This window comes from Ovis canadensis, chromosome 1, assembly GCF_042477335.2.
Source record: "Ovis canadensis isolate MfBH-ARS-UI-01 breed Bighorn chromosome 1, ARS-UI_OviCan_v2, whole genome shotgun sequence".
In the NCBI taxonomy this organism is placed as follows: domain Eukaryota; kingdom Metazoa; phylum Chordata; class Mammalia; order Artiodactyla; family Bovidae; genus Ovis; species Ovis canadensis.
Window position 1 is genome coordinate 179,982,028 of NC_091245.1, and position 20,697 is coordinate 180,002,724.

The following is a 20,697-nucleotide window of genomic DNA, read 5'->3' on the forward strand; positions in this document are numbered from 1 at the left end:
TTAGTATACTGTACTGGTGTTTTTCTTTCTGGCTTACTTCACTCTGTATAATAGGCTCCAGTTTCATCCACCTCATTTGAACTAATTCAAATGTATTCTTTTTAATGGCTGAGTAATACTCCATTGTGTATATGTACCACAGCTTTCTTATCCATTCACCTGCTGATGGACATCTAGGTTGTTTCCATGTCCTGGCGATTATAAATAGTGCTGCGATGAACATTGGGGTACACGTGTCTCTTTCAATTCTGGTTTCCTCGGTGTGTATGCCCAGCCATGGGATTGCTGGATCATAGGGCAGTTCTGTTTGCAATTTTTAAAGGAATCTCCACACTGTTCTCCATAGTGGCTGTACTAGTTTGCATTCCCACCAACAGTATAAGAGGGTTCCCTTTTCTCCACACCCTCTCCAGCATTTATTGCTTGTAGACTTTTGGATCGCTGCCATTCTGAGTGGTGTGAAATGGTACCTCATTGTGGTTTTGATTTGCATTTCTCTGATAATGAGTGATGTTGAGCATCTTTTCATGTGTTTGTTAGCCATCCGTATGTCTTCTTTGGAGAAATGTCTATTTAGTTCTTTGGCCCATTTGTTGATTGGGTCATTTATTTTTCTGGAATTGAGCTGCATAAGTTGCTTGTATATTTTTGAGATTAGTTGTTTGTCAGTTGAAGAAGCTATTTTCAATTTGTTGTATCTCTTCTTAAAATAATTGGTAGTCACATTTTGGCTGTGTGTATGATCTAAATATTCCTTTCTTTTCTGGGCATTTTACTCTGTTCAGAGGTGTAAGTATGCCCTATCTCACTTAATTTCTTTCCTAACTTTCTCATTCCTTGTGAAAGATATCAGTTTTTCCATGACATAATTTTATGAATAATGGCCAATATCCTATTTCATGGCACAAAAGCTCATTGGCCCAGTTAGTGTCTTCATCAGTACATAGGACAGAGACCAGTAAGTAGTGTGCTAATGCAAAAACTGAAACATGAAGTAACTTGGTATTTAGTATGTAATTTTAAATCATTCTGAGGGTTGCCAAAGTAATAAAGTAATACTGTCCTGCTTATTAACTTTATGGAACATATCAGTGAGGTGGGGCCAAATACCATGTCCCTATTTACCATCTTGTATTGGAAAGAATATAAATAAGGATTGCTCATTTGCAGATAGCCCTAGCAGTGGGACCCAGCAGAGGTTCTGGAGACTTGTAGGAAGTGTATTCCCTTGGAGACAGGAGAGAACATGGACCTTGTAATGAAAGTAGCAGACTGCCCAAGAGACATTCCTAAGGAAGAGGTCAGAAGTCTGCTCTAGATTCTAGGTCTCTGCACTCCAAACTTTATCTGTAACCTGAGAGAAGTCGCTACAATCTCTGTGGACTATAGCTTCCTCATCTGTATTACCTCTTAGTTATTTTGGTTTTAAAAGAACATGAATTTGTTCACTGAACCTGATTTGTAGAAGCTTACCTGAGACGCTATGTACTGGAGGTCTATGGGAACACGCAGAGCAAACAGTCACAGGGATGCTTTTAGAGTTCAAATAGACACAGACTGTGAAATGCTAGACTTGTGACTGCTTTATTAACTGGGAAATTCTGGCACTGAAGTGTGACTGGCCCTTTTATGTGTTGATTAATCACAGACCCCAGAGGGTATAAGTGAAGAACAAAGGATTCAGGAGTTGACTGCAATGGAAGAGACCCGGATAGCAATTCTCAACAACCTTGAGGAACTTGAACAGAAAATCAAAGATATAAATGACCAGATGGAGGAATCTTCCAGAGAGGTACAAACCACGAGTTCACTTATTACCCTCTCCCAATTTTCTTTCTTTCCTTCAGCTTAATCAGTACCTCTTAGGGTACAGGCCTTGGGGGGCCAAATACATAGAGGTCAACATGAGCAAATATTCATGCAATGGGTTCATATGTGGGGAATAATTGCCTTTTTACAATGTTTTTGTGTTTTTATTCATCCAGTGAGATAAACATGTGAAGCCATTTTTAATATATGTTATGTAACTGACTTTGTCTTAACTGGTGTATGCTTTCCGACCTGCTTCAAGATCTGTCAGCTGAGGTACCATATATTTAGACGTTTAAGCTCAAATCCAACATTTTTGTAAGCATGTTAAGTATGAGTTGAGTATCATCTTGGCACTATGGGGGGATTTACATGTGAATCAATCATAGACCTCACTTTCCCGAGGTTTGCAAACCTCTAGAGGAGACAGACATATACAGTATAACTACAGTTAAAGAAAAGGGTGCTTTTTTCATATCTCCGTGGAGTAAGAAGGAGGCACTCATTCTGCCCAAGAAGGATCTTCATGTCTGTTCTCACAGCTGATGCAGACAGCCCGTGTGTGGAAGGGAATGCTCATCTGTCATGTACAGACCCTGGAAGCCCCTCCTGCTGGCATTGCTGGAAATGCAGTGCTTGCTTGATGGACTGAGTGTAGTTTTCACTTTCTGTGCCCTAGGGACAAACAGAGATGGTGGCTGCTCTCAAGATGATTCACACTTGAGCCTGAATCTAAGCAAATAGGCAAAATTACCTTGAGAAGTAAGCGAAAAGGCGGGGAAAAATTAAATTAAAAGATAGCCAGTTTTCTTAGCAAGTATGTTCTGGCCTCCCTACTTTCTCATGTAAGAATTCTGAGTCTCGCATGGACTCTGGAGTGTTTTCTGGGCTCCATAATCTGACTGATAACAGTAGTACTTTTTGCAATTTGTACCTGTTAAAAATACACCTTTAAAGGAGGCAGCTGGAAATTTTCCTGACGATGAAACATTTCTGAGCTTTGTTTGTGTCTTCAGCTGGATATGGAATGTGCTCTCTTGGATGGAGAACAAAAATCGGAAACAACTGAACTTATGAAAGAGAAGGAGATTTTGGATCATCTAAACCGGAAAATCACAGAACTGGAAAAGAACATTGTTGGTGAAAAGACCAAGGTAAAAAGGAAATTATATTCGATACAAATTTTGTGGGCAAAATGGTGGTCCCATTGATTAAATTGAAATGTATGAATTGTGGTTTGGGATTTGTGTGTCATGTTCCAGGAGACAGTGACACTAGAAAAAAGTCTTCAGATGAGGTAAGTCATTGCAGACTAAGAACCGTCAGGTACAGAGCAGCTAATGCTGAGATGGTAGAACCTGCTTAATTTTTGAGCTGATATTTGTGGCAGTTTACCCCTCGTGAGATGAGTGAATTGCTTTCTTCCATTAGCCTTTCTGCTCTTCTGATTCCACTTTTTTAAAAGAATCATTTTAGTAGTTTGGAACTTCTTTACTACTGGTAAGCCATCCCCTGCAAGGATGGCTTAAGCATATTCAAATATGGTTGCCTCATTTCTTTTCATTTTTCTGTGTATTAAAAAGGTGAATGGGAACCGTTCATCTCATCTGTCTTGCCTTGCCATTGGCTTCAATGCAAGTGCACCGCTCTTAGAAAAATACATTGGGGTTTTCAGGGGATCCTCACACACTGCCAAGTGAAAACTATGAAATACAGTTGACACTTATTTTGGAAAAAGTTTTACTTACACGTTTTAGGCCACAGCCTAAATGTTAGCTGATCCCTCCTAGGGAATATGAAGAATTACTTGCAGATTTTAGAATTCAGGGTAGTAATTGGGTTTTTGCTTTTTGTTGTTGTTTTCTGTTTATTTCTTCTGGAAAATATTTCATTTACTGTCATCTCAAATTCTAAGTCAGCTACAGCTAAACTCAGCCTAAATTAAAAATTAAAATTAAAATTTGAAAAAACAAAGAAACAAATGAGCTTACATTCTTTCTTGATGAAGTGAAGTTCTCCTCTAAACTGAGAAAAAGAAAAAAAAATTTCAATTTGAGTAAATTCCACTGTTAATATATGGAGAGGATTTCTGCTGCATATGGCTTCCTTTTTAGGCTTCTCTTTGTTTGAAACCTGTAAATAATGGCATTTGATCTTGGTGCCAGATAGTGAGCTCAAAAATATATTGTCAGAAATTAAAGTCAGATTAAAAGCTACATATCAATTTCTTGGTTGCCTGCTTGTCAAGATTAAACTGCACATCTTTTTCATGTTAAAGTTTATGTATGTGCCTTTGAGCTCCAGACTTTGAAACAGTAAAGAATCCATTTGCGTAGTGGACATATTTTTCTTTAAAAGCTCAAAACCATATGAAAGCATTTATTGTCTAGTTCTGCTGGACAGCAGTATTATGGTTTTCAAAGATTCTGCACTGATACAGCAAGGAACTTTTGTTGGAGTCATCAGGTGTCTTTGTTTTGGTGCTTACTAGTATTTTACTGTTTATGTCAAACTGGAAAGCTTGTGGGACATAGGAACGGGGTATCAGATTCTCTGTGAACCTGTCTGCCTTCCCCATCCGTGTAGTTGTTTGTCTTTGTGTAACCCACATATGACACAGCCTGTAAATTCTACACACAAAAGTGAAGTAAGTTGAGTGCTAAATCTCACTTTTCAGGGCCAGTTGTGTTATATTCTCCAGACCTAAGGTAGAGATGGAACTCTAGTAACATGGGTGGAAACAAACAAAGAGGAGACTACTTACATTATTCTTTATTGTATCCTTCCTATTATTATTTTGAAGAGAGGGGACAGTGGGGGCTTGAAGTGTAGAAGCAGCTCACGCAGCTGTTAGGGGATTAGTTGGTCTCGGAAGGTGGGATTATTGTCTGTCATCACATGGTATGAAAAATAACAGAAACTGGCTTTGGGTGAGAGATTCCGGGGGAGAGCGAGGGAAGTGAAAACAGACTGGCCTAGATGATGTTACTGCATATTCTTGACAACCAAACTCAAACAGAGACTGAATACCTCTTGGCAGCATCACTCTTTCTCAAATAATGTTATTCTACTGTTTTATGGCATGGCTATTTCATACCTTCACTCTGTTCAAGCTTCCAGTCCAATTTCCTCCCCTTGGCTCTGAGATGATCTCACCACCTACTTTACCACTACTTAGAAATTACGACTGAAGCGACCTAGCAGCAGCAGCATCTTCACAAAGAAAGGCTCGTGTGTGTGCGTGCTAAGTTGCTTCAGTCATGTCTGACTGTTTGTGACCCCACAGGCTGTAGCCCGCCGAACCTCTCTGTCCATGAGATTCTCCAGCCAAGAAAACTGGAGTGGGTTACCATGCCCTCTTCCAGGGGATCTTCCTGACCCAGGGACTGAACCTGAGTCTCTTACGTCTCCTGCATTGGCAGGCAAGTTCTTTACCACTAACACCACCTGGGAAGCCCAAGGAAGGCTCTTTTCCCCTCAAAGACCAGTCCCTTTGGATGTACCCAGGGTACCGTCCCACCGTCTAGAGGTTTTTCAATCCTTCTGTTTCCAGCTCCCCCCATCCACTCCCTCTTTACTGGACCTATACTGCCAATATGCCAACATTATTATTTTTAAAAATTGGTTCAGGATGGGGAACACATGTACACCCATGGCTGATTCATGTGAATGTATGGCAAAACCCACCACAATATTGTAATTAGCCTCCAATTAAAATAAATAAATTTAAATTTTAAAAATTATTATTATTATTTAAAAATAAAGTTCCTTCCAACGATTATCTTAGCTAGTTTCTCTTCAACATAGCTGAGCTTTTCAAACAGTTTTCTCAGTACGCTGGATGATCTCTTGCTCAGTTAACTAACTGTTCCTCCCATTCTTGTCCCACTGCTCCATCAGTTGCTCCTGTTCGTACTACTGCCTTAGTGCAGCCTAACCCACCTACTGGGTGCTTTTCAGCCCTCTTATGAGCACACTTCTGTTCAGCATTCAAGATAAGTGACAACTCTTTTCCTGGGCACTACCCGCTACCCAGCCCCTTTGCCTCCAGGTACCACACTCTTCTGGCTTTCCTTCTTGTCCTCTTACTCTTCTCTCTGACATTTCCATCTGAGTTCCCCTTGCTTCTTCCTCTGCCTCTGCCCAGCCAGTTGTTAAGAGTGTCTCTGATCTGAACCACCTTCTTTTTTTTTTTAAAGCAAGATCAAACTTTCCCAGAAGTTCACAGAAGAATTCTGTGCCCTCTCATTGGTCTGAATTAAGATATATGCCTTGACTCATTCTCTTTTTTGTTGAAAAATTGAGGTGTAATTGACATATGATATTATATTAGTTTCAGGTATCAACATAATTATTCAATATTTGTGTACACTGTGGAATGATCTCCACAGTATGTCTGGTTAACACCCGCCATCTCTTGTTGAGAACTCTCTTCTCTTGTATTTTCACATTCTTTTATAGCCGTAGCTTCAAATAACCTGTATGCACTGGTGACTGTCAAATGTATGTCTTTAGTCCACAACCTTTTTCTGTACTTCTGACTCATATCCTGTAGCCCAGCTGATATCTCCACTGAGAGATTTCTCAGGTATTTCCAGCTGAACACCCCGTAACTGAACTCTTGATCTCATCTTTCCCCTTGCCTTCCATACACCTCCCCTACTTCCAATCCTGCTTTTCCTCTAGTTTGCCCACCAGGAAGTGGCATCGTTATACACCTATGTGCCCAAACAGAAACCTGGAAGTAGATCCTGATATTTCTTTCTCTATCAACCCCACTTATAATTGATTACAATGCTATTTTTCAATTACTTTAACTTCTCTGCATCTCCCCTAATAGCATTCTCTTCAAAATCATCAACATTTCCTTTTTGAGTTCCATTTCCCTCTGCTTCCCTTCAGCCCATTTTCTTCACAGCAGCCAGTGTGACTTTTTAAAAATATAAATTAGGTCACATCATTCTGGTTTGTATTCCCCTGTATTTTATATGAACCTAAATTCCTTATCTATCCTGACTGTTTCTGTTACTTTTCTCCCCTCTTCACATCACTCACATGGTGGCCTTCTTTCTATTTGTTCAAAGATCCACCCCACCCTCTGCCCCTGCCAAGGTCCCTTGCAGATCAGCTTGCCTTGCGTGGAATCTCCTTTCCCATATTCTGTGTCTGGTTGGTTCTGTCTTTCAAGGCTTGAGCTCACTGTTAGTTTTTCAGAAAAACTCTACTGGCCCTTTCCAGCTCAGATGATATGCTCTCTGTTCTATCAGTCCTTTCACAAATCACATTTTATCATTTATATTTGTTTTGGTTTTGTTAAATATGTATTTCCCTCTCTAGCCTGTGAAACAGAGGTAGGCACTGTTACCCACTGTTTATCCAGCTCGTAAGAGGTGCCAGAATACCGCCCAGTATTCTTGGGGAATATTGTCCTTGGATCTTCTGCTAACGGCGATTCCTGGCTGAGTCTGAACAGAAACATGCAGCCAAACACCTGCTTCAGAGCTGCATGCAGCCAAGTTTCAGGACAGCTGGGGTGGTCTGTCCAAGTGCTCATGCCAGGCGGCTCGTCAAGCCAGGGCATAAGACAGAAGAAGGAAGTGGCCTTTACCCTTTTGGATCTCGTTTCCTTTCCCATACACCTGTTGCTGTTGTCAGATATAAACGGTGAAATGAGAAAACCAAAACCTGAAAGATATCCCTGTTGGGCAAACCCCAATTCAGATGTCGGCAGCACATCCTGTAAACCTGGCTCTCATTTTTTGAGACAAGGCCTGGAGCCATAGGAGAAAAGTTTAATATCACTGAGAGTTCAAATCCTGGTGTGAAATTATCGACATTGTTTCCTTGGCTCTCAAGATCAGACTTTAATGTTATTTCTTTTAGCTTATTTGGGAACTATCATTCTGTTTTCCGTGCTTAGTATAAATTGATGTATTTCATAGGTGACCACTATTATTATATGGTACTATTCTATGCTCACTTGTGTCCGACTCTTTGCAACCTCATGGCCTCCGTGGAATTCTCCAGGCCATACTGGAGTGGGTAGCCTCTTCCTTCTCCAGGGGATCTTCCTGGATTGAACCCAGGTCTCCTGCATTGCAGGCAGATTCTTTACCTGCTGAGCTACCAGGGAAGCTCAAAATACAAACTACAGACATAATAATATATGGACTTCCCTGGTGGCTCAGAGGGTAAAGCATCTGCCTACAGTGCAGGAGACCTGGATTCAAAATATAGACAGTCTTTAATTATGTATTTGTTGAATATATATACAATACATACATGTATACACACATGTATATACATGTATATATATCTAGCTATTGTATGTATGTGTGCATATACATATATGTGTACATGTGCATGTACATATACACATATATGAACATATGAGTATATGTACAATACATGTTTGCAGTAGCTCCCTGGGCTGCTCTTTCATTGCCCTTATGGGTACCATTGCCAAGCCCATCAGTGTGCCTGTTTCCAGGTGACTCTGAGCTGAAGGCCGTCTGCCTGTTGCGTTCTCAGACAGCAGCCACATCACAAATAGAGTCTCTATGAGCTTGGATGAACCCCAAGCAAATAGAAGGATCAGGCTTGAACATAAACTCAAAGGGGATGTTTATTTGAAGCAGTAAGCATAAAGCCATAGTATTTTCTTAGAGCAAGAGAAAGGAGAGAGACTCGTTAACCTCTGCACTAGAAAACTATTTTAGTTTGATGGGCTTGGTGACTGGGAAGCCACCAGAACTGTGAAGCTCAGTTTGGGCAGAGCTGGAACGGCTTCCCTCCCCCAGCACTTCCGCTCTCCAAAGGCAAAGCATCATTGGACTGCTGGATGTCTTTCTGCATTTGTTTATGTCCATTTCCCTTCTGTCTTTGTCTATTTCTGACAACATAAAAAATTCAGAACCGAAAATAGCTTTTCAGTGTCTCTATTTTTGGATTATCTTCTCATTCCTGCCCCTGAGCATATGACAATCAAAAATTAGTTGTACTGAAATTAAATAAAATGGTTAAGGAAAGGCTTTGCTCACATAGTCTTGTTGAAGTCTTTCCTGTCACCCAGATGGGTCATCACAAAGCTCAAACCATCCTGTTTAAAGATCTGTCCTCACACAGATAGATTGTGAGACTTTGTAGCAATCCTGGTCTGCATACTTTTGTAGCTAAACACACTTAAATGTGGGAGCTGAGGCTTAAATCACTCCATGCTATGCAGCGTGTTCCTGAGTGAAATTTCCTTCAATTAGTTGGCTAATTTTTCTATAATAAGCCTCATATCTTAAGTGGTTAATTGTATTCTCCATTGTCATCTTGCCAAAGTACCTGTTACTTCCTCCCCATCCTTCCTCTGAGCCAGGAGAAGACTGAGCCTGCCTAGAATTCCATGCAAAGTGTTAATGCCTGTTGGGTGCAGAGTCGCTGCCAAGTCACAGGCAGTGTTCAGAAGAGACCCAGCCCTTCCCGTGCCTCTTTCTTACATTTCAAAGTTAGCTCCCTGTTTAGAGGAAGTGGAACTATATTGTGGGATTTGGGGATTAAATGAACAGGATTCCAGATTAGGGTGATTTTTTTTTTCCTGATGATTGTTTGATTACATAAATGCATAGTGTTCTGATTTTCCAGTGTTTTCTGCACTAAACATCCATCAATTGTGCAATTAATATGTCAAAATCAATAGAAAAAAAATCCTCTGAAAATAATATAAGAATGTGCCTCTCAAGAAGGTTTTCAACAATTATTTTCCAGTGTTTTTCACACTAAACATCCATCAATTGTGCAATTAATTTGTCAAAATCAACAGAAAAAAAATCCCCTGAAAATAATATAAGAATGTGCCTCTCAAGAGGGTTTTCAACAATTAGCATCTATGCACATAGGTCCATAATCTTTCCTCTACAATTCTGAAGTTTTGTAGGGGAAAAAAATTTTTTATAAGGTTGGCATCAAAACTTATGGTTGCAAAACTTGACTTGGACTGATATTCACACTTGATATGAATATTTATAAGTAGCAGCAGAAATAGAAGTATATTTGATTATAGGGTATTGCCCCAGACCTCACTGAAAATGCCATACAGTATATGCTTTATAAATTGTGTTACCTCTATTAAATGCAGGATATTCTGAAACCTAGAACACATTTAGCCTTGCAAATTTCAGATAAGTGATTTTGGCTCTGAAACAATTGCCTGATCTTGAACCTCTGAGAATGCATCCCTCTCAAACCTCCCCATGTGGTTTAGGAACTGGAAGGAAAGAGACTGGAAGGGGTATGGAGAGAACTTTGAATGGGCCATCCTTAAAAATGATGGCTTAGAGGGGGCTTTCCTGGTGGTTCAGTGATAAAGAATCTGCCTGTAATGCAGGAGACACGGGAGACTTGAGTTTGATCGCTGGGTTGAGAAGATCCCCTGGAGAAGGGCATGGCAACCCACTCCAGTATTCTTGCCTGGAGAAATCTGCATGGACGGAAGAGCCTGGTGGACTACAGTTCAGAGATTCGCAAAGAGTTGAACATGACTGAAGTGACTGAGCTCACACCCATGCACTCTTAAAAATGATGGCTTAGAGGGGCTTCCCTGGTGACTAAGTGATAAAGAGTCCACCTGGCAATGCAGAAGACATGGGTTTGATTCCTGGTCTGGGAAGATCCCCACGTGCTGCAGAGCAACTAAACCCTGCTCCACAACTATTAAGCCTGTGCTGTAGAGCCTGGGAGCCTCATCTTCTGAGCCCACACACCCTAGAGCCTCTGCTCCACAACAGGAGGAACCACCACAATGAGAAGCCCTCGCACTGCATTGAAGAGTGGCCCCTGCTTGCCACAGCCAGAGAAAAGCCCAGCGCAGCCACTAAGAACCAACACAGACAAAAATAAATAAAGTGACACATTAAAAAAGTATTAGCTTAGGTATCATGAATTTCAACATACCTGTGCATCAATTGCAAACTTAACACAGTGTTTTAAGAAACATGGCTTCAGTACCTGTTTGTGCTGGATTCTGTGCTGAATACTTTGGAAATTACAAATATGAATCTTAATTTTTCAGAAACCTTTATCAAGCTAATAGGGCTGCCAGATTTAGGGCTGCCAGGGGATCTTCCCAACCCAGGGATCGAGGCAGTCTCCGGCATTGCAGGTGGATTCTTTACTTGCTGAGCCACCAGGGAAGCCCCATCTGAAACATATTTAAAAGCAGGCTTTCCTCGTAGGTCAGATGGTAAAGATTCCATCTGCAATGCAGGAGACCCTGGTTCAAACCCTGGGTCAGGAAGATCCCCTGGAGAAGGAAATGGCAACCCACTCCAGGATTCTTGCCTGGAGAATCCCATGGACAGAGGAGCCTGGTGGGCAACAGTCAATGGGAGTCGCGAAGAATTGGACATGACTTAGTGACTAAACTACCACCATACATTTAAAAAATCATCTGTTGTTCATCTTAAGTTCATCTACATTTAACTAGGTTTCCTCTATTTTATCTGGCAACCCTATAAACTAATGAAGTAGGCATCTTTACAGGGTAAACTCAAACCAAATATTAGTTAGATGTGGTAAAATTATGTTTTTATTGGCATTCAAGAATTTTCTGTGTAGTAGTGAAATTCTAATAGAGGCAGCAAGTTAAATTTCAGTTCCTTCCTTTGAGACTACAGCTTAGAGAAAATGTATTGTTGTCTTTTAGCCAGAGATCTGACAAAATAACGTCTTGGATTTTTAAGTTTATTCAAGATTATTGGCAACTCCTGTGTACATGTTCAGATTACTAAGGGTAAATTTATACCTTCTCCGGATCATTGGTATGATTAGAAGAGAGTCATTTTACTTCTGATCTTGAATTTGTCTTTCCTCTTTGAAAGCATTTTGGATGTTGGAATCTCACAGCTCTTTTGGAGAGAGGGGTTCACTTGAGACATTTAATCTAAAAGTTAAAACTTTACATTTGGAATGTTACTTATAAGAGAGGACTTTTATACTATGAAGACAAGGTTCTAAGGTCAAATACCTTCAGAACAAAATTTGATGGGTTCTGTATTTTGTCCTAAGTCTTCATCACAGAAATCAAATTTTAGTTCATTTTGTAGTTCTTTGGCTCTCACATTATTCTGGTTGGCTGAATCAGTGATTCTGGTTGCATCTGAGAAAACCTGGAGAAGTTTTTTAAATGTTTCATCCCTAGCCTTACAACTCTGGGAGATAGTGTATTTAAAAGCTCTCCCAGTGCATTCTAATGTGGTCCGGGCTGATGAGCACAGAACTAGCTAGACTGTACTTCATAGGGACAGTGATCAACTTACCTTTTTTCTCTTTCTCTAGTCCGTTTATAAATATTTATTGGCTGAGTGAATGAACAACTCACTGAGAGTTGAGATGTAGGCTCAACTCTGTACAGCACTTTTTACTTTCATTTGCTGGTGAAAAATTTACCTTTGGCCCTGTATACACTTTAGGAACATCAGTCTTCAATACGCAAAATAGGCAGAATCTGGCAATGAATTTATGACCCAACTGGATTTTTGCCAGTCCATGTAGAGAAGACAAGGCAATTGGAAAACAATGGCGGCAGCTGTGTCTCTAGGGAAGTCATGTTCTGGTCTTTTTTAAATAAATGCCCCCCTGTACACCTGCATCTTCCTGGACTGTTCTGATTCCTGAAAGGTTAATCTTATTCTTTCAACAAAGTAATTTAAATTTGTTAAAAATATTTTAAATGCAGTTTAATTCATTTATTTCCTGAAAACGGATTTATGAATCTAAGAAAAAATGAGCTGTCTCCCCATGTGATGTGGCAGCCTGATGGGAGGGGAAATTAGGGGAGAATGGATAAGTGTTTATCTATGGCTGAGTTCCTTCACTGTTCACTGGAGACTGTCACAATATTGTTAATCGGCTATACTCAATAGAGAATAAAAAATTTAAATTAAAAAGAGAAAATAGCACTGTGCCTGTAGTAATTAGAATAGGTGACGTTACCAGTTTGAATCTGGGGAACGAGGATGATACCTGGTGTTAATATATTACATGTAAAAAGCTAGACTCCCCAAACCCTGGAATGTCATGTAATGTGTTCCACTATTTTACCTTCGCTGTAGAAGGTGATACTTTCAGCTCTAATCAACCACTTGCCTGGAGCTAATTTTTCTTTGAAAACTTCCTGGACAATAATTAGAAGAGAGGTATATTCATTTCTCTCTGGCTCAGCTGTTGGTCTGCTGTTGGCTCTTGGAGCAGTGATATCACCTCTGCGGCCCCCTGTGATTTATAGCCTGGCCCACCTGTCACTAGTCCCTCTTTCATCCTTCCCCTCGCTTCCTCTGCCCTAGCTTTAGCCCCATTGAGCTTTCGCTCTGAGACCGAGGTAGTGGCCGCAGCACTCCTGATAACCACAGAGAAGCCGCAGGCGGTTTTGATGGTGCCCGCTTGCGTAATTCTCGTAACCGCCTCCTTGTATGGAATTGCCAAACGTTTTGAGCACCTCAGAAGGAAGGCACTATGTAGACACAAGGTATGTTTTACTAGTTGTTTACTTCTGCTTATTATTAACAGTTTAAAAATTGAGAGCATTAGCGGAATAGTTGGGTTATTTCTTTGAAATTAAGACCTGTCTGTTAGGCCTTTTCATATTAGATGTCGTTTCAGTGTTTTCTATCATATATGATTTGAAATCTTAGGGCTTTGCACATTTGCTATTTGATTGGAATAAATAATTTTCTTACTTATTTACCTTTCTGTTTGGAACTGGAATGGGTGCAAATTCTGGTGATACAGTACCTAGAAATAGAATTCTTTGTGGATAATATTCTTTTGCTATGTAATAGAGCAATCTTTGATTTGCAAGTAAGGGAAATAGCACATTTTCTTAGACAACAAGTGTTCTGTATTGTTGGCTTTATTAAGGGAAAAAATGATTAATTCTGAAGCTAAGGACTAAATCTAACTGGAACTAGTATATTCAGTTTTCTGTGCGGTAACACTTGAGAATCCTTTATTCTGTGAAGGACACCATTGCTTTTTCTCACTCCTACACAGCGGCTGTGCTTAGTGAGCATGCTTCACATCAAAGACTCAGGAAACTTCCTTTCTTTCTTTCTTTTTTTTTTTTTTTTTTGTGAGATCTTAATTCCCAGACCAGGGATTGAACCTGGGCCCTTGGCAGTGAAAGCACCAAGTCCTAACTGCTGAACTGCCAGGAAGTTCCCTTTTAGGAAACTTTCTTTATTGTCTGCTAAAGTCTAAGTTGTAGAATCATTTTTAGGCTGATATATGAGGTAAGAGTCTCAGTTTTATGACTTATAGATTTAATCATTTTGAGAAAAAAAGATGCTTTCAAATCAAAATATACATTTCTGAAATGCCCTCAAAATTTTAAAATGTAAGCCAAAAGTGGAGACCCAAGTGCACTGGCGTAGGTATTGATGTCATATAGTTTTAGACTTAAAATATAACATCTTTTATAAAGAATTTACATGTATTTTACATAGGAAATCATGACCATGTGGATGAAGAAATGAAAGCAGTATGAATTTATAGGGCCACTTCAAATCTTCATCCTTCAAAAAAATTTTTTTCTGTAATATGCTTGGAAGCCAGCTTTATTTCTACCAAATCAATAGTGAACATAAGAAAGTCAAGTGGTGGTATTTTGCTTGTTGAAGGGACGGGGAACAGTGACAGAAGCAAGGAGGTGTAAAACAGAACGCAGCTTTTCTAGTAGCACCACTGAAAGCGAGTAACCTAAAGGAGGGCTCCCAGGTGGCTCAGTGGTGAAGAATCCACCTGCAAATGCAGGAGATGCAGGATCGATCCCCAGCTTGGGAAGATCCCCTGGAGAAGGAAACGGGAACTCACTCTAGTATTCTTTCTTTTTTTTTTTACTTTTTTAAAAATATAAATTCCCATGGACAGAGGAGCCTAGCGGGCTACAATCCTTGGGGTGGCAAAGAGTCTGATACAACTGATCACACATGCCTTGCCTGGTGGTGGTGCTCCCATGCCACTGAAGTGCTTTAGTTTAGGCTGAGAGTGTTACCCAAGGGGAGGAGTAGATCTGAAAGTTACTTCAAGGGTCCAGAGTATCGTAAAAGGAACACAAGATGGGAAAACTGACACTAAACAGACTGGAGCCTTATTTCTCAGTTTAAGAGGCAGCCTTATAAGACTGTAATAGTGTATAACAGTATTGGCCTATTACACCCTGGAAAACATCCAGGGTCACTTTGGAGTGTGTGACTGGGAGGGATGTAGTGCAATCTTCCCTTTTCTCTTCTGTTCTCTGACTCCTTTACTTTTTCCGTGGTCCTCGTTTCAATCATTTTTTATGTCAGTCTTTGTAGGGAAGTCCTTATCTCCACAATAAATGTCACACCTTTGGTGTATCTGAACTGTCTAACAAGTCTTCCTTTTGCTGCTTTGTCAGCCTTGCACTGTTACTAGCTCTCTCAATGTCTGAACTAGATGCTCTCCTTGACAGCAGATTTTCTAGTTGCTTAAACTCTGAGGGTTGCCAAAGAGCTGAAACTGTTCCAGATGACTGGAATATCAACTTATGCACCTAACATGCCTCTAACCTAAGAACAAAATTTAAATAGTTTCCAAAGTTTGCTTAACACGTGCCTTCAGCAAATTGGACTCTGACTGTGTTCAAGGTAAATACTAGCCATCCTTTGTTTGGTTCCCTGGCAAGTGACTCTCTGCAGGGCTATCTTAGGAATTTGGCTGGCATTTCTTTTGTTCTTTGTTCACCATTGACCAATATGACTGTTGCTTCCCCTGCTTTTGTAGCATGGTGGCAGGAAGGAAGGGAGGAAGGAAAGACGGGGATCAGTGCCAACACCCAATGGAGTGGGCTAGGTTTGGAGAATGCAGAAATGGGGCCCCTTGTCTTTACTTCCACTTAGACCTCCTTATCTTAGTCACTAACAAAGATATGTTTCTACATTCCTAGGATGTCTGGAGTTTGTGAGTTTGTTTATTTGTGTTATCCATGGGAAATGTTCACTAACGCCTGCTTGGGGTATGAAGGTAACTTCTATTTTCTGATTTCTGAACTTCAGGAGAAGGTAAAGCTTGATGCTGAAAGGGAAAAACTAGAGAGGCTTCAGGAGCTTTACTCCGAGCAGAAGACCCAGCTGGACAATTGTCCTGAGTCCATGAGGGAACAGTTACAACAACAACTGAAGAGGGTCAGTAGCAAACAGGAATGTGCTAGTTGTTTTTTTGTTTTTTTTTTTTCAATTAAGTTCCACTTACCTTTGACTCCCTCCGTCACATAGCATAAATTTGCATAAACCCTGTTCATTAGATAACGTTTTAAATAGAAATATGCATGCTGACAGTACATATTATTCCTTGCTAATCAGTTATAAAAGTCCTTCTTGGAATCCTTCACCTCATTAATAATGCAAAAACATTTCAAGTCCTTCTTTGAAACAAAAGAGAGCTGTCACTGATGTGTAACCAACAAGACTGTCGCATTTAAATCAGCTGACATTGTTTCCTGCATTCCATTCTCTACTGCACCTTGAGTACTAATTTCCCTTGAATTTTTTTTTCCCCCCAGCTTAATTTTATACTCCTGTGCACAGGCTTTTCTATTCTCTGGTTTGCTCCCCACCACCACTCATCATTTTGTTTTTCTTTTCCTCTTGTATTCTTAGTGGCATTGAACTCATTAGCATGATCACATAATCAAACAAGACCCAAGATGCAGGGCCTTCAATATTCAGGCTTCATAATTTAAAAAAATTTTATGCAGCATAGATGTTCTAGTTGAATTTTATCAGGTGGTTCTTCGATCTTTAATATTGGCAGTGATGAAACGACCTTGCTACCTGTCTTCCTAGGTGGATAGTTTTGCAGACACTAAGAAGGCCACTTCATATTTCATAGCCTCTAGACAGCTGGGTTGTTTGCTCTAAACAGCAGCCCAGATAGGCTGTGACTATGGGGAGTCAGTCATTAATAGTTCTGGATCTCTAAAGGAGTCTAATAGTAATTTGTCCTAAATAACTAACATTTTATGATTCCATAGGAGTAGGAAAAACTAGTTTTACTCATATTACTATTTTTGGGCCTTCTTGGAAATGGCCAACTTGGTAAAAATCAGTTAAGATAGCATACCCTTGAAAATTTTTAAGATGACCTTGAATACAAAAATGTTTGATACCCCTGAGTATCACTAGGTTATGAAAATTTATAGTTGAAGCTTTCCACTGTATTGCACAGATTGAAAGAATCTTTGAGTATAGAAAGAAACCAGTACAGACAAGTTAACTACAGCTTAACAATTCTAATATTTGTAATTTATGCAATGTTGGATAAAAAAAAAATTTCAAAACTGTTTCTTCCCCTTCATTCATTTTATTGTGTACAGCTTAATTTGCTGTAAAAAGATAAAACTTCCTGTCCCTCAGTGTCCCAATTCGCTGAAAGTCTTACGATAAAAATGATTGGAAAAAGAAAAGTATTTGTAAAATTATTTTAGTTTGTACGTTTATGTGTTTATGCCAATTCACAAAAGAGATTGGGAAACTGATTTTTTTATATTTGTTTGCTATTTCTCAGCTTGCTAAAGATTTTACACAGTCACAATAGTGCTTTATTTAGAGTCAGAAGCATGGTTATACATTTTGTTCTTCCCTTCCTTTAGTTATCTAGTTATTGCCTGTATTCTTTATAAATATTCAAATAAAAATTGGCAAATTCTATTAATAACTTGGAGTCAAGCATAATATAATTAGTTTGCTTAATCTAGATTCTATAAGATAACTCATAAATTTCTGGATGTTCCAAGGATTTTGACTACAAAAGATGAAAGGAAATGATGCAGACAGCCTATTCCACTAATCGAAGGCAAAGACTCCTTCCTCTTCCTTTCCAAGCAGACTGCAAAATTTTTATCATAAAACCCCTTTCCTTAGGAGAGAAACTGGCTTGTGCTAGCTTCTGTTCACCTGATATTAAGAGAAATACTAATTCTGTTCTCCAGAGATGGACAGTGACCAAAATGACTCTACATCAGTCCTTTGGCTTAATCAGTAAAAAGTTCACTTATTTCATGAGAAGTCCATTCATACTGGAGCTTCCTGTGTTATCACAACTCATTTCCCTTCAGACTTCAAACACTCCAGAATAGCACTTCATTACAGAGCTTTCTCCAGGGCATTTAAGCTAAATTTAATAATGTTGATTTTATTACAACTAACTTCATTAGGTGACAAATCAGACACAAGAGAAAATAAATGAATAGGAAGAAAATAATTTTCTTAGTCTGTATGCAATCTCAAATATGTGAGCCAAAACTGTAAAATGACTTTGTGCATACAACACTATGGATTTATGACTGGGCTTCTTAACTCCTAAATCATTGCTTTAGAAGCAGAATACAGTTTTCATCCAATGTTGATTTCATGGCCTGTGATTTAATGTAGTTGATAATTGGGCTTACCAATCAAATCATAGAAGTAATATGAGAAAAAAAGCTGAAGATGAATGAGCCTTTCATTTGCCAGCAGAGGCCTGGCTAGGATAGTTTACTTGTGTTTTGATGTTTATTCAGCTGAATGGTTGAGTTTGGTCTCTTGATTTAAAAAAAATTCTATACAGTGATATCTACAATTAGGAGACCTTTTCTGTTTTCCTCACTAGGTCCACAATTAGTTGATCCTTTACTCTTGAATAAGTCATTCAAGCACTATAGGCCTCATTATCCTCATGAATAACATGAGAAGTTTGTGCTAGACAATTTTAATTGTCTTTTTTCCAAATTTAAAAAAGTATGCAAAAAAGTTTTTGAATATAGTGCATAAAGACAGAGAAATAGTAACACACTCTTAAAAAGTTCAAAACTTGCTTTCAGAGGGCCTTGAGGTGTCATAAAACTATTCTTGTAATATCTCCTGGCCATACCATATCTAATCCCTTCTTTCAGTTCCTCTACTGAAAGAAAGCAAAGAAAACAAAGCTGGGCATGTAAACTTCTACCATGCATGCTGCTTGCTAAGTCGCTTCAGTTGTGTCTGACTCTTTGTGATGCTATGGACTGAGGCCTGCCAGGCTTCTCTGTCCATGGGATTCTCCAGGCAAGAATCCTGGAGTGGGTTGCCATACCACTTCTCCAGGGGATCTTCCTGGAGATTGAAACCATGTCTCTTAAGTCTCCTATATTAGTAGGCAGGTTCTTTACCACTAGCTACACATTCTCAAAAATGTTATTGGGAAGAAAAAATGACTTTCACTGAATTTTCTTTAACACATCTGTTTTATTTCCTTTCACACCTGGCCTTTGAACTTGCAGCCAGTAAAGACGTGTCATATTCTTTTAGTGGAGAAGTTTAGTTAAAATTTTCATTCAACTAGTCACACACTTGACTTTGAGCTTCCTGTATATATTATTCTGTGCTCAATTAAACTACTCTTGCCCCTAAATTCCATCTCTTGAATACTTATTCTTATCTAAAATCTTGTAACAGTTTTTTTTTCCTCCCCCAAACTGTTTTTCTTTCACAGTGTAAGTTTATATACACACATTTCAATGCTTTAGATAACTTGATCAGATGATTACACCAGAGGAATCTGAGTGCTGAGCTTAGGTTTAATTTTAAACTTTCCTGCCTAATGTGCTATTATTTTCATACAGTGGTTTAAATATTTACTAAAAATAAATTAGTGACTTTGTGACCTTCATGTGGTTAAAATAACACATGTTGCATATTAACCAGATGTGGGCAAGCAATTTACTAGCGTAGTTTATATATTGTGAGCCATATGCCCACTTTGAGATTCTTTATAAACGAAAAAAAAAGAAACCTTATTAAAATTTTTGTCTCAATAACCTTTAGCCACAGGCCAGGTTTAATTGAAAGTCTTTAAAAACTTGAATATGGAAGCTTCTGTGAATAAATTTATCACTGATGTTTTAAGACTGCAGATATTTTGTTTTAAGACATAACATTAGAGTTACATCTTAATTCCTTTAGTAACAACTAGATTTGGTCCAAATTCATTAATTCTTGTAGACGTTATAAGCATGAAATCTCTGATAAATTTGAAATACCCAGTTACTTGAAACCAAAACTGCTTTACATTTGGCCAATTAAAATGTAAAGAAGTTTTGAGAAATGCTGAATGTGTTTTTCACCTTGTTTTTTCTATTCTTAGGCTTTGAGAATCCACTGTCTGTGTTGGCATAATAATCCTGTTGCTATAGTGCTGGTTGTAATTTCATGGTAGCTAATAGTCCTTTTGTGAATCATCCCCAGAATAAAATTAATTCCAGAAGATAAAAAAATATTTCATTCAATTAAAAGATTTAATTTACCACTTACATGAAAATCAGAGGAGGGGGTAGTGTGTTTAAATACTGATAATAGACCTAATTTATCACAGATTTATCCAACTCTTTTTTTTTTGAAATTTGAACAAAATCTGTACTTTAGTTAATAATACTGTATCACATTTATTTTCCTGTTTTTTTAAACCAAGATAGTATTTCTTTATATTCTCGGGACTGAATTAAAAGATTCAATCCTCATTCCATTTTTTAAAAATCATCAAGATAATAAACTTTCTGGACATAGCAATGACACTAGATGCCAAAATACATGAAACTATATCAAAGTTTTGAATAAATATAAATTAGAAATCTAGTGTTCTATTCTTAACAAGTCAAACAAGTGGAACGAAAATGTCATAAGTTTTTTAGCTAGGCAAAAAGTCACGTTTTCTAAAATATATATATCATATTATACATACATACTATATATGTGCGTGTGTGTGTACACACACGCACATATACGAAAGGTTTTCTACTATGCTTGATAAAGGGTTGAGAAAGAACAACACAAAATCCAGCTCTTTTTAATGTGTTGATTGAAAGAAATG

General features: G+C 38.7%; 1 protein-coding gene across 22 annotated transcripts in view; it reads left to right on the plus strand.

Moving 5' to 3' along the window:
* PHLDB2 (pleckstrin homology like domain family B member 2) overlaps positions 1 to 20,697 on the plus strand; it is a 242,070-nt gene that overhangs the window by 179,654 nt on the left and 41,719 nt on the right. For 15 of the 22 annotated variants that reach the window (XR_011249172.1, XR_011249157.1, XM_069552946.1 and 12 more), the window contains 3 exons: positions 1,649 to 1,792; positions 2,826 to 2,963; positions 15,870 to 15,998. Coding sequence is in view for 20 of the 22 variants with exons in the window: in XM_069552946.1 (XP_069409047.1) it covers positions 1,649 to 1,792; positions 2,826 to 2,963; positions 15,870 to 15,998 (411 nt within the window). In the remaining 2 variants the exon portion in view is untranslated. The remainder of the gene's footprint in view (positions 1 to 1,648; positions 1,793 to 2,825; positions 2,964 to 15,869; positions 15,999 to 20,697) is intronic. The other 7 variants (XM_069552952.1, XM_069553021.1, XM_069553052.1 and 4 more) reach the window with 1 other exon arrangement.